At 40.9% G+C, this 15,114-nt stretch overlaps 1 protein-coding gene across 1 annotated transcript in view; it reads right to left on the bottom strand.

Moving 5' to 3' along the window:
• MRS2 (magnesium transporter MRS2) overlaps positions 1 to 15,114 on the bottom strand; it is a gene marked incomplete in the record, with an annotated part of 468,540 nt that overhangs the window by 142,026 nt on the left and 311,400 nt on the right. The window contains 1 exon segment of the mRNA XM_044065745.1: positions 2,722 to 2,838. Coding sequence (XP_043921680.1) covers positions 2,722 to 2,838 — 117 coding nt within the window.

Below are 15,114 nucleotides of genomic sequence, written 5' to 3'. Positions count from 1 at the left end.
CTGGCGCTCTGACGTCAGGGAGCATGGCTGAGCAGCCGACGCCGGACCCAGACTTTGGGATTCTGGCCGACCGAGGACTGCCTGCCGGCAGGGGAGAACCCTACAGTCATGACTGCAACAGTGAAACACGAAGAACATATTCTGAGTGTGAGTAGTAACTTGAAGCTGGGGTGCAGTGGGATGGTAAACTGGACGTTTATAAAACAATAAGGAACGAAGTGGCCCAGAAGCTCTCAAGAATGTTCTAGATGGCAATGAATGATGCTATCAGGATCAACACAAAGGTGGTAATTTTACCAAGAGGGATGGTGGACAGGGAGAATCCTACAAACTAGAGGCCAGTTTCTCTGCTCAAAATAGATGCAAAACATTTACTACAGTATTGGTGAAAGGCTGCAGAAGGTGTCAGTGGAGTTAGTGGAAAGATCACAAGCAGAATAAACTACAGAAAGACAATCAGCAGCTCACTGGAGCTTAATGCTAGACTAAAGGGATGGGGATGGTAGCGTTCAATATTTAAAAAATAGTTTGACTCAGAGTGGGATTTTATGTTCAAGATACTGGAAAAGATCAGTCCTGAGGAGCAATCAGCAAAGAAGGGTGACATACATGTATAATACGGTGGTACTAAAACTCAGATACCACTGTTACTGTTCTTGTTTCTAATAACTGAAAAAGTGGGTGGTTACCACTGAATGACTAAGAAAAACTAGTAACCAGAAGCCACAACCAGGATTAGTCTATAAAATAAAATATATTATTTATGACCAAACTGATGAAGTGCTTTTGTCCTTAACACAAACAGGACTTAATCAGAATCAAACCATATCACCACAATGGCTGTTTTATACAAAACCAATGAGCCACTTATCCAATTAACCTAGAACAGTGGGAAAAATAATTACATATGTTGTTTCTAACAGTACTGGCAGTACTAGCAAAGATGACAACATAGCGGTTTACGGAGGGAGGGGAACAGACATGCTACTTCAATCAGTTTGCAGATGGCTGCATGCTGTTTCTAGCAGATGTGGAGAAGCAAGTGTCAAGGGTTGGCTAGATTGGTAGATTCTTAGATGGGCTGGAGATGCACTATTTCCCCCAATTAGTTGTGCTCATCATAAAAGGCAGGATGTAGGCAACCAAACAGCAGTTAATAAGGGGAGGTATCTTGGCCTGATTGTATATCCATTACTGAAAGAGTAAAAGAAAAGAATGTAAGAGTGGTCTTTGATATAACAAGGAAACTAAAGGATGGATTTATCAAGGTTCAACCTGTTAGGTGGAAGCACAGAGGTGGTAAAAATGACAGTAGTAGCATTAATAGTCTGTGAGTTGAGGCATACAACAATGGTGTTGACAGATAAGATGGTAAAGGTTTTGTGACAGACTTGTATTGAATGGCAAAGATGCAAGGATATGATGGGAAAGGTTCACAGCAGCAGGGAAGAAAGGAGGCTTCAGAGGGCTAGACTGTACATGACATAGGTTAGTGGTAAATGATGAAGGTGACTGGTGGAAACCTACACTGGACAGGATGGGAGCCAGACGTGAAGAGGGACTTGGGTATCATTCATACAGGATGTGGAAAATGAGATGAAGAAGGGTCAAGTGAAGTTTGGAGATGCAAATATGGAGCCTTTGGGGAAAAAAATATCTGGGATGGTGGACAGAGGAGATGACAGAAAAGGTGGAATGGGCAGCAAGGGATATGAAGAGAAAGGGTTGGAGAGCATGCAGGAATTGTTCAAGGATAATCAGTATGAGAAACTTAAAAAATATGGGGTAATGAGAAAACAATGCAATTTAAGTCTTAGGGAGTGGGTGCAATGTGGCAGAATGAAGACAATGGTGAGGAAGCAATTGATAAAAAAGGAAGGTGATGCTAAGTAAGGAGGGGAGGAACATGGAACAAAGGCTAAAGAAGGAGGAGGAATTGGAGGGTAGAAAGTATACAAAAGGAAAATGGGGAGGGGACTTAGAAGCTGACATGAAACTGGATAAGACAGAGGGAGAAATGAAAGAGAGGGCTGTATGTGGGAAGACGCACATTATATGTAGGGTACTTGGAGCAGAAGGGCTGGTCCCTAATCAGTAAATGCAGCTACTGCACGGGTGGCCTATCATACCCCCCCCCCCCCCCCACAGCTACAGAAAAGTAAAAGCTGATTGAGTAGTTAATGCTGGAAGTGTAAGGACTAGGGTGAACTGCCTTCATATGTGGGTAAAGTAAGGAAATAAGACTGTAGAGTGATGTGTAGGAGGCATCTGACAGTGTAACAGACAAAGGTACAACAAATATGGAACTTGTTTATCTGGGGAGACTGAAAATTAAACTAAGACAGAAAGAGGTAGAGTCAAAATATATGTGGTTGGGTGGGGGAAATGAGATACTGTGACAAGTGGAAAAGATAAAACCAGAGGAAGATGCAGTGGAAAGAATTTTGAAACTGCGTACAAAGTTGATGTGGTGCAGGACATGACAGAGAAAGATCATAGAGGGTTTCAGGGGAGGGGAATTAATGGTATGGACATGAAGGAAAGGGACTGCAAAGATAAAGGCATGCATTTATTTCATATACTGTTGAAAAACTGAAATGTATAATTTATCTAGTGTGATCTTAAAAGAGATGTAGCATGTTCAAGACAAAAATATGAATACTGGAAGATATTAATTTTAAGAAAAGGAATAAAAAGAAAGTACAAAAATACTATACATACAAAATCTGAGGATCACTCCATTTGGAAAGGCAAAGATTCTCTATTAAATCTTCATCATCTAAAATCTCCAGAAGTGCTTCTCTGAACACTTTAATATCTGTTTCCAGTTCGGACAGGCTGTAATAACAAAAAAAGTCATATTATTTTGAAATTGGTCAAGTTACAACAAAAATAAATAGTAATGGATTATATATATATATATATATATATATATATATATATATATATATATATATATATACACACACATACACATATATACACACACACAACGTTTGCATATATCAGATCACTGTGCTAATACATAACATACTAACATTAATGTCTCCATGGCATACTGATTAAATAGAAACGTGAAAACAAAATGATTCTCAAATACTTTCCTGACAAGAGGTAACTAGAAAGTACAGTTGATTCAGATTCGCACTTTAGCATTAGATCACCGAGAAAGGAGCATTACAGCAAATTAATAAATATATTCTCACCTTATCTCTTTCCTACATCAGTATGAAATTTCAAACCATCAGTCTCATGTCTGGTTTCAGTGACACAAGTCGTACACCAATCTTCCTGCCTGAAACAAGGTTCAGACTTGTCCACTTCAATTCTCTCATCAAGGAACCTACTACAGGCTTGTTTTTTTAATACTTTTATTGAAATTTTTTATACAAAAATAAGCACATTAACATAGTAAAAGAAAGTTACATGTGTCTATATCAGTTCTTACTACATGCCTTACTACAATTCATTAATTCCTTTATAATTAAAGGCCCTTTTGAGAAGAGTAAGTATTCCACTCCAGGTTTTTCTGTCTACTAGCCAGAACAAGAAGTTAAGGTGGGGGTCACATCAATTTGTATTAGCGTAACCCTGTTGCAGACAGAAATGCAGTGTTATGTATATCATTAAGAAACTTCCTTTTACATTTGGCAAAATGCTGCAAGGGCTGGTGAAGACGCATGCCACAAACGCAGTAGCCACTTTGTTTTCATCTTACAAGACATTTCTTTATGACATAACAGTGTCATTATTTATTAAATTCATTTACAGACTTAATACATATTGTCGCTGCTGTGTGACTTAAAGAAATGTCTACTATTAAGAAGAAAACAAACAAAGTAACCACAGGATATAATTACTGGGTAAAACTGAACTCATTAAATCTATGCTCTTGATTAGTTTATGGCTGTCTAATTACTTTATCATTTGCAGAACTCTCTCGAAGACTAACAGGAATCAACCAACAACTCATGCTTTCAATATGGGAAGGTTAAATATGAATGAATGACTGCCTTCTTGTTGGAAAAGTATCAAATGCAAAAGCTGTTTCTTATGCAGTCCTTGAGGCCTCATGCACCACCTCAGCTGACTGAAACGATCACAACTTAAAAGTTATTAACAGACGAAACATAACAGCAGCTGTACTTGTGCAAACATCTATCGCTGTTCAAGCCCAATAGCGGGAAAATACAGCCACTCATATAAAGCAAAAATGTCGATCAAGTTAACATATGAAAAAATACGTACACTCTTCCTCTCATTATTAAAAAATAAAATAATAAAGCTTACCCTTACGATTATACAGACTGAAGAGAATAGAAGAGATTCAGAGTTGTGATGTTCCTTCTATGGCTGCTTTTGAAGTTAGAAGGTCAGAAAGGTTGGCCCATAAGGAAGAAAAAATATGGGCCATGAAAAAGGCAATTATAACATTGATAATTTTGTGAAATCTCCAGAGAAAAGCTTGAATGGTACAGCATCTCGGGTTGTTTCAGCCTGTAAATATTTATCAGGATACTGGTACAGGCCAATGAACATGGGCACAAAATAGCAGCTTTTCCAGGAGAAGCAAGCTACAGGCAAGCAATGAAACAACAATCGAAAATGGAAAGGAACGGAAAAAAGAGTGCAAGGAACCAGGAGGTATGTTCTCTGACTGTTATTTTATAATTGCAAACCTGTCACATAAGCCTTTGGATAATATAGAAATTCAAGTTTTAAGGAAGGGCTGGACATTTCTACCTGCGGCTAGGGCAGACATATGTGATGTTTTGAACCGCCTAAGAAATTATGTCAGAAAATTGAGTTTAAAGTTATCTTTAAGGAAGATGAAAAAGATACTTGTGCTTTCATTACACCTACCTGTTACAATCCTCCATTAAGGCTTGAACTGGAGGCATTCTTGGTTGCTACTGACAGGCAGCTAAGGGATTTGCTTAGAGAGAAACCGAAGCATTTTTTTTAAATTTAACGAGAGAAAGAAATTAAACCTTTAATTACCGAGGCTGATAAGGGTAATGCCCTTGTCAATATGAATAGAGAATTTTATGATAAGATGGAATTGATGCTGCAAGATGATAAATATTATAAGAAAGTTAGTTTTTTTTAAGAGCTTATGGACTGACAGACTCTTTCATAGAAGAATGGTTATGTGAAGGGAGTACTAAACAGTTATGCTCGTTTTTTTGGTTATAAAATTCCCTAAAATAAGTAGAATCTTTGACCTGACTAAAGTTTATAAAGACCTGGATAATCCTCCCTTTAGGCCCATAGTGGCAACTGATGGGAGTAAAATTTAAGCTATGGATATATATGTCGACATGCAACTGCAAAAGGTAGTGGAGTGAAGCTTGTCCTTTATTAGGGACAAATTAGCTGTAAAAGAAATTGAAATATTAGATTCGGACTTAGTAACTACGGACATTCAATCACCGTATACAATGATGCTGAATGAAAAAGGGAAGGACTATGTAAGAATGGAAGTGTTATGTTCTAAATTTTTTTCTAATAATTTGGTTAATCTCATGGAAATGCTTGATGTTCATAGGTTCATAGGTGTGTATTAGGCTAATGGCCCTGGGGCCTTTACAAGCCTAGCCATAGGATTACCCTGGCATAGTGCCACTCGACCTTAGTTCCCAGTGCCTCTGTCGAAGAGAGCCACTGGAGTTATCTCCGAGGTGACTCTTCTGTTCCCCATCCACTCATCAAGATTTCTCTTGAAGAGGGTCAGCGAGGTACTCTGCTTGACATGTATGGGAAGTCTGTTCCATAGCATGGGCAGTCTCTGGGTTATGAACCTGTCCCTCCAGCATGTTCTGTTAATTGTGGTAATGAGGTTGAGGTCTCTGGAGCGTGTAGTGCGGAGGGATTGGGATTTCTTTAGATGTAGCATTTCTAACAGAGCTGGGTCAGACATGGCTTTGTAAGTCAAGCAGAGATCGCCTCTAAGTAGGCGACATGAGACAGAGAATAGTTGGAGTTTTTTGAGTCTGTTCATATAGGATAAGTGTTTAAGGCCTAGGATCCTCTTTGTGAGGTACTTTTGCAGCCTCTCCAGTTGTTGCAGGTGTCTAGTGCAATGTACTCAATGATTGGCCTAATGAGGGAAGAGTAGAGGGAGACAATGACCTCTTTCTTCCTGGATGCAAAACCCTTAGTAATGAGATGTGCCACACAGAAGGACTTTGACCACAGTGACAATGTGGTGATCAAAAGAGAGGTTGCTGTCAACCTGTGTTCCCAGATCTCTTATAACACCTTCTGTATTCAGTGGACTACCATCAATGTGGTAATTCATGGGAACCGGGTTTTGCCAAAAGGGATGACGACAAATTTTTTGGCATTGAGCTTAAGGCCATGGTTCTGACACCAGTCGTCGGTCTCAATGAGGCCATTCTGTAGGATATCAACATCACTTGGGGAGTTAATAATAGCTCCCAACTTACAATTGTCTGCGAACTTTGTCAGCTAGAGTCCCTTCGTGTTGGCCTGGACTTCAGAGAAGTAGATACCAAACAGGACAGGACCCAGGACCGAACCCTGTGGGACTCCACTTTTGACTAGTTGGCAGTCTGAGTTGGAGTCAGCTACTTTCACAATGTGGGTTCCATCTGTGAGCCAGTTTGCAACCCACCTAGTGACAAAGGGGTTGATGCCAAGCTTAGTGAGTTTTTCTATGATTCCTGAGTAGGGGATGGTATCAAAGCCTTGGCCAGATCAAGGTAGGCTGTTTTAACCACCTTGCCTTCATCCACAGCTCTGGTGACTGACCCAAATAAGTCGACCAAGTTGAGCAGGCATGATCTACCCTTCACAAAACCAAACTGTGTGGGATCCAGAGTTTGGAGATTCCCTATATCCTTGTTTATTAGGTCCATGATGGTGCATTCCATAGTTTTGCATATAAGACTAGTCAGGCTAATGGGGTGATAGTTCACAGGGTCTGTAGTCGCTCATCCTTTGTGGAGAGGGATGACTGTAGCAGTGCGCCATTCAGTAGGGACAAAGCCTGAGGTGAAGCTATGACTGAACAGGACACACAGGTGAGGTGCCAGTTCACTCTGTAGTTCATGTAGAATACAACCAGGGATATTGTCAGGTCCCATAGAAGCTGTATTCCTGGCCTTGGACAATGCTGTTTTAATCTGTGCAGCAGTAATACTGGGTGCCTGGCAATCTTCTGGTTTTGTGATCGCCCTTTGGGGGGGGGGTAAAGTTGGCAATGAATCTGTCGACCAGTACACTGGCAATATCTGTTCTCTCAGTATAGGAGGTACCATTGTGCAGCAGCTCAGAGTAAATCTGGGTATTGCTGTGGAGATTCTTTACATAACTATTGAAGGCCTTGTGGTTGTCTTTACTATCTGCTGTAATTCTGTTTTCATAGCTAGCTTTAGAGGATTTGATGAGGGATCTCGACTTTTTGTTGAGGCTGATAAGGGAGTTTTTCCAGTCTTGGGACTACAGCTTATTCCACATCAGTTTCCTTCTTCTGTTGTAAAGTTTGTTTATGGCAGGGGACCACCAGATTGGCTTCCTTTTTTTGGAGAAGAGCTTCTTGGTTCTATTGCATATGGCGAGATCCATGCATATGTTTATGTGTTTGTACAGTGCATTGGTGTACGATTCTGAAGTCATGCAACTATTCTCCATTTGCATGGGTGCCGTGAAGTTAGCCACCTCTGTTTTTAGGAGCCCAAAGTTAGCTTTGGAGTTTTACATGGTGGTTACCTTTGCGAAGGGATGGGGGGTGGGAGGGATGTGGATTTCCAAGGTGATTAATTTGTGGTCGGATCTAACCAGGGAGAAGCTGACTATTGGTGCAATGCAACGGTTGCCCATGTTAGTAATGACCAGGTCAAGGATGTTCCAACCTCTAGTGGGGGTAAGAATGAGGTGGTCCAGGGCATTGGAATTAATGAACTCCAGGAAACAGTGGGCAAGTGTATTGGTACATGAGTAGTTTACCCAGTTAATGGAGGGGTAGTTGACCTAGTAAGAAAGTGTTAGGTTGGACCCTAATATTCTCCAGGGTGCTTAGGAACATGGAATGCGAGTCTTGTGACATGGCTGGGGACCTATAGCAGGCTACGACCTGAATCGCTCTCTTACCCAATGTTAGCTGCAACTGAAGTATCTCTGATGTGTTATGTTGGGCTACCAGTCTGGTGGTGTGTGCATCCTTTATGAATATGTAAACATCACCACCTTTGGAGCTTCGGTCCAAGTTCTGGGGCTGAAAGGTGTGGAATGAGTTATAACCTGGTAGTGCAGGGATGCTTTCTGCTGCCTTGAACCAGGTCTCTTTTACAGCACAAAAGTCGATGTTCTCAATTTTAAAGAGTGCTTCAAGCGACTGCATTTTGAGATTTAGACTTCTAGCGTTGAGCAGCATGACCCTCAGATTGCATTTTTTGTAACTGTTGTGGTGGTAATTTGGTTTCTGGAACACTGCCTAAAAAAGGCACTATAGAGGTGGCAAGAGCCTTGGCCAGTATCAGGAAGCTCAGGGGTGACAAATGCAGGCCATCTCTGGCAAAGCATCGAGGTCTGTCAAGCATGTCATCCCAGGCAGACAGATACTGGATCCGCTTAGAATGACACCAGAAACTTAGCCAATTGTTAAAATCAATAATTTTCTGCTTGTACTGTGGTATCATTCTGGGTGATGGTAGGATGCTGCTCAGGGCTAGGGTCATACCTGCCTGGGCTACATTATCCAAGAGCTCCTCCATGGTTGTGTGGCTTGTGTTTTTATGTGAAGGCAGTGCTGGTGTGTGTACTGGAGGGCTGTGTGTTCCATGCTCCTATGAAAGGAGAATATCTTAAGAAATTGACAACAGAGAAAGAAGACTGTTGAAGAGGGCAGACAAAAAATGAATATAAGATATCCAAGAAGGCCTTAAGTTACAGTACTGCTGCAGAGTCAGACCACTGAGGCTGTTGTGTCTCAAATTACAACCACTTCAAACTTCTGCTTTACCATATCTTTCAGATAACCTCTAATTAAAAACTCTGAACACAAAACCGTTCCTTCTTTCAAGAACAATTCCTCATTTTCTGTTAGTCTACGTGCTCTTGTTAACTGCCCATTAATAACATTATTTTTAGTATATTTGGGAGGCATACTACCATAACCTAAATATGTATTTTTTGCACTTCTTTTTTATATACCTTAGTTCTTAACTTATTCACATCTTTAGAAATTTCTAAATCTAAAAATGAACACTTTTAACACCATAAAAAGATGTAAACTTAAAGTAACTGTAGGCAGAGTTCATGTACTGAATAAATAAAATATTTAAATTACTCCTCCAAATCAAAAACACATAATCAATAAAACACCCATAGTAAACAATATTATTATAAAATTCATTATTCATAATAAATTCAATAAATGCCTTCTTCCAAGCAATCATAAAAGCATCAGTATAATTTGGAGCCATGGCTGCTCCCATGGCTACCCCGTTCACTTGTTGGAAGAAAGAAGAACCGAATTCAAAGAAATTTTCTCTCCTGTAGTGCTCTATTGACACCCCAGATGACTACTGCTACAAACTTTGCTCTATTTCTGAACGAGATATTCAGTTTATATTGGCTAGTGAATGTATGAACAGATGGCCAGATGTCTGTCTTTCATACATGGTCTGGTACGAAATCTACATGAAAACTGTTAGCAAAGTGGAGGCTTCCCATTTTGAATATGCTCTTATGCACACTCTTGCAGAGGCCCATATTTTTTCTGAATAGCAGAAGACAATGTAGTTCAACAGCCACCAGGAAATCTTCTGATTAATAACTAGGCTGCTTTCTCCACTATGCAACAAAAGCTAAAAACAACTGCGCTGTCTGCCTGAAGTACTTTGTCTTGGCAAAGTAGTACCATAACTGTGGATGCCCACAAATGTACAACTCTCATTCCTTTGTTCTGGGGTTTCTGGAAGAAGGTCAGTTTAATTGACTGGTTAAGGGACATCTGTGAAATTGCTGATTTAGTCATAAAGTTAAGATTCATCCTAAGGCAGACCTTTATCACTGGGGAAAACTGTGAAAGGTTGCTACGTCATACGGGCTTGCACCTTCAAGATCCTTCTTATGGACGTAACTGCCACCAAGATGATGGACTTTCAAGACAGTACCTTGAGTGGCACTGAGACTATTAGCACAAATGGGTCCAAAGTCAGCTGCTTCAGGATGGAATTCAGGTCCCATGTGCAAAGGACCACTTTTGGAGTTGGTCATAGCTGAAATATTCCTGTTAGGAACTGCTTGATCAATGTCTTCTCCCCTTTAAGATGGGACAGTAGCAGAAGCAAAATTACACAAGCTAAAACATGTACCTTAATAGAGGAGTAGGTAGCTCTGCCCTAAAAAAATCTGATAAATAAGTAAGAATGAGGGGTACCTCTGCTTTCAATGTTCTTCCTACACTAAATGGAAAACCTTTTCTGTTTCCCTAGACTTGATCTTGTGTTAAGTTTCCTGAATATCCTTCTGTTTGGCTGTCTGGCTTCCTTCAGAATGGTTATCACTTCCACACAAAAAAGATGCCCGAGAGGAATAAGCAACAGATATTTCAGGCTGTCAGCTTGAGACCCTTTAAGTCTGAATGTACCAGGGCTCCAGTCCTCTGTATTTGCTAGTCCATTTCCTGTGTCAGGAAGAACAGGGATTCCTTAGTCATCTTCACTACACCTCAGCCGAAATGGAGATAAGAGGAACATACTAGGTTACTCCTTGCATATCTTCTCTACCACCCAAGAAATGAAAGGCACTTGGTAGAAAGCATACAAAAACCAGTGTCGACACTGGAAAGAGAAGGCATCCATCCCACCAGGCTCTGCTGAAAGGGAGTCTTGTTTAGAAAATAAGGAGCTGATGGTTTGCTGGGGAAGCAAATAAGTACATCTCAGGAAGAACTCATTTGATTATCAACTGCCAGAAAATGCTCTCACTCAACCTCTAGTCACTGCTTCTTGCCAGTACTCTGCTCAGATTAGCAGCTATTTTGCTGTACTGTGAAGACTGGCACACCTCCCTAACATCCAGATTGGACTGGGCTGCTAACTTGCAGATCTGTACTGGCAACCTGCACAAATGACATGACCTTGTACCTCTCTGCCTGCTTATGTAACACATTACCACAGTATTTGTGTTAAGCATGAGGACACTTGGTTTCTTCTGACTATTGAAGGTTAACAGGGCTGCCAACATCTCCTTCAGGTTGATATGTAGATTCCACTGGGAGAAGCAAAAGTCCTTGAGCTGAGAAGGTCCCTGCATGGATATACCATGCATATTCCAAGGCACTGTTCTTCAGACTGTGCAGACTCTGGCCGGGAGAATGGTTTCCTCTGGTCTCCTATCATTAATGCACATTTTGTCCACTCATGTGAATCCCATCTTGATGCTGGTCAACAATGGGAGCTTCATGCCTTAGGCTAGTACATGCTGACTCCTAGAGTCCATCAGAAGCCACTAAATCTTCCTCATGTGAAATTTCATTTGCAGATCCATTAGAACTGCTGATAACATGTAGCCCAAAGCCTTCAAAAAGTCCCTGGTCATAACAGCATCCCTGCTGACTTACCAGCGAAAGTATAGCACTAGGGCAGTGGTTGCCACCTTCAGGAGGGTAGTCTCTGCACTTGTTCAGGGTTCTCCCAGAAAGGTCTTGAGCCTATAAGAGAATGATGCTTAATTTTGGGTGTCTGAATTAAAACCCTAGACTTTGGAAGTAATGTATGGTAAAGATGAGATTGTCTAAGATTTGGTGCTGTGTCTGTGCCTGCAACAGGCTACCACACAAGTAAAGGAAGGAAATCCAACACTAACTAGCAGAGTGGCATAGAGGGATAAAGCCCTGACAATGGCCCAAGCAACCGGGTTCGACTAGTAGCTCAGATGTCTTAGGTGCTGGCAGCACAGGATGGGCATGCCTGTCCTGGAGAGATGTCAAATGTGTGAGTATTCCTAAGACCGATCCATAACAAAGGCTGAAGAATCTGATGGAGGCATTGTCATACATGGGATTCGGTGGGGGAACTTTGGATGAGTCACACAGGCAGTATGATATGCTAGCTTGCCCTCACTGCATGTTCACTCACTTATGCTACAGATGTTAGTAAGGTGTTGAGGAAGCAAAGGCTAAATATAAAAATATCCTTCAATAGCAATATGATGTTGCACCAGGGGTCTTGATGCCCTCTCTTACTCTGAATCTGGTCACATTAAATACATGACTTGAACTCGAATGCCTGGTAAACCTGCTGGATGAGGAATGGCCTTAAGGGCAGCTAATGGTTAGCAGTGAGGTGGGGAAAAAATCACAAAAGATAAGCCAACACTGTGGTTAAGTATGTCATATGTAACCTAAGCAAACTAGACAGTCCAAACAGCAAGGAAGTGACATTGTAATGCTGGGTTCTGACCCTGAACCTTAGAAATCTCCAGTGGTCTTTATAAATAGTATGTGGAAAAAGTTTTTAAGATCCAGCTTGATAACAAAGACTCAAGGAGTGAAAAGTGAGAGCAGTGACTGCAAATGAACATCTAAGTATCCACTGGAAAAGGACTGAGTCTGGAGAGGTACAGACCAGTCTTACATGATTAATCCCTTTTGGGGACCAGGAAAAAAAGCTGAGTAGAAGGCTAAGCCTTCTTTAAGTTCTGGAAACTATGCTATTTTTCCACTGTCTGAGACTGCTGCACTAAGAGCAAAATTAAATGCACCTGCTCTTCTAATACTAGGACCAACCCTATGAATTGCAGTATGGACTCAAATTCCATCTTGTACTTCTCCGCTATTATTCGCAACACCCAGGCGTCCACCACTACCCTCTGCCAACTCTCTGTGAGATGGCTCAACCTGCTGCAAAATCTGGCAAACTGAGGGGGATAAGGAAATGGGAAGAGTACATGGTTAGGGATGGAATCTGAGTCATTACAACTTGGAAGCAGTGGCCAAACCACTTTGAACAGGATTCCCAGACTTTTACTTCCATTTAATCTACTATGTCTGCTTTTACCTGCAGATCCTTTGGCTGGTGTCTAACAAAGATACTAGTCTTGGAAGGATAACTTCTGGTGTACTGCATTACTGGAAGGTAAAAAATCTGATTCACTGTTTGCAAGACTTTGCCTTTTTCCCCTCCAGTGTGTCAAATATGTTCTGTAAAGGTTTCCTGAAAAAGGATTCTTGTCTAAAGGGCCATTGAACAGTACTTGGATATCACTGGGTTCATAAGTTCACAGGTAAGTACTAGGCTGTCTGCCCAGAAGAGCCATTTTAAGCCTTGCCAATTACTCAAGGTCAGAATCAAACCCTGTACCTTGTGTTTATCAGGTGAAGACCTTAACCATTATGTCAAACTCATCCTCTGTAGGGAGCTGAACTCAGGCATGGTGCTAGATGATTGAACTGGAAGCTTTTGCACTACAGACCACATATACTCTATTGCAGCCACATGCAACTGTATGCTTCTACACATTTTGAGAGAGCTGAACAAGTTTCAGGATTTGGGGCTACAACAATTAGTTTTGAATTTCTGTGGACATATGCCCCAGTTGTGCCAAGATTCCTTCGTTGAAATTAACAAAATGCATCTGGCAATTTATCTTCCTAAAGGCCGGGGTGACTGCAATCTACATCTTTTTCCCCAAATCCATCCAGGTCCCTAGGGGGCTTCTTTATTGATTGGCAATGTATTCAGGCCCGAGTCCAGCTTAATCTTACGTTTCTGGTAAAATCAGCCACAGGTTCTGTGATGCCCATGCACTGGCCCAGTAATCAAAGAGCCTCAATCCTCACCACTAACACCAGTGAGGGATGTGCCATTGGGAGGATGACAAGTACACACACAGTAAAGTACAATTTCCCTTAAGAGTACACAGAGATGACAGTCAGTCTGCGACTGTTTTTTTTTTTCTCTCTCTCTCTCTCTCTCTTCAAATCCCCAATAAGACTTCCCACTGGCACAGCTATAGAGTGGAGTCCTTATCCAGGGTTCCAAGCCAAGTCCTCCCAGCACTCTGTCTGTCCAACCATTGCTTTGTGTCCCTGCCCAAGTAGCTCACACACACACACACACTTTGAAATTTGATTTATACACAAACACACACCTGGGGAAGGCTGGCACAGGTTTACTAGCTATGCCCCCTTCTGCCAAGACCATAAAGTAGTTAACACTGCCACCAGAACCCCTACTTATCAGCTACTATAAGGCCCTTCCCAAAGGGTGACCAATTCCACTGTGCAATGTTACTGCTATCCAAATGGTAAGTGTGCCCAAACTTTTAAGTCTATTCTAGAGTGGCCTATACAGTGTCAGCAAATACGTGCAAGTACTGTAAGAGCTTAAATATCTCTACACAAAAAAGCCAACATTAATAGGTTTAAATATATTTAATAATAAATAATAAAAGCACAAGACAATACTCCTTAACTCAACACAGTGACAACAGGGTTTAGAATCACAGGAAATACTTTAAAACAACATTGTAGGACAGTCTCACATAAATACAGAAAAGACCTAGACTAATCTTACTGTATTTCTATCTATATCTAAGAGAAATCACTGCACCTATATAACTTACTTGCAGACCAAGAGAAATTGCTGGTGAGTTACAGGTCCAGAACAAAATACAAAATGCACTCTTTCTCTCTGAGATAGTTCTTAAGATAATAATACACATTACAGCTGGGTTAGCTAGATGACGTCACTATTTGACACTTGCATCTAGTTCCCAGGCTAAACAGATACCAACAGAATTTAACATGTCTCTATGAAAAATACTCATCTCTTAGAAGCTGACAATTCTCTCTTAGAAGCTTGCCAAAAACAGGAAATCATAAAACAATTACTTTGGAAACCTATAATTACCTCTGTTTCAAACAACAGAAAGAATTTCCAGCTGCAGACATTCTGTTTTCTAGTTCTGGTAAACACCTTGTGAAATTATTTATTTTCTCAGAATTTGCAAGTTAACTCTGTATATTCCAACTTTTACTATGAAACCATACATTTGCAGTGGCATATCATTTATACACATTTGTGCTCTTTTCCAGCAGGGTGCACTGTGGTTACAATCTTGAAGCTCAGTATAGAACAT

This window comes from Protopterus annectens, chromosome 3.part0 (genome assembly GCF_019279795.1).
Source record: "Protopterus annectens isolate FY-2018-M chromosome 3.part0, PAN1.0, whole genome shotgun sequence".
NCBI lineage: Eukaryota > Metazoa > Chordata > Ceratodontiformes > Protopteridae > Protopterus > Protopterus annectens.
This window is presented reverse-complemented; position numbering and strand designations above follow the sequence as displayed.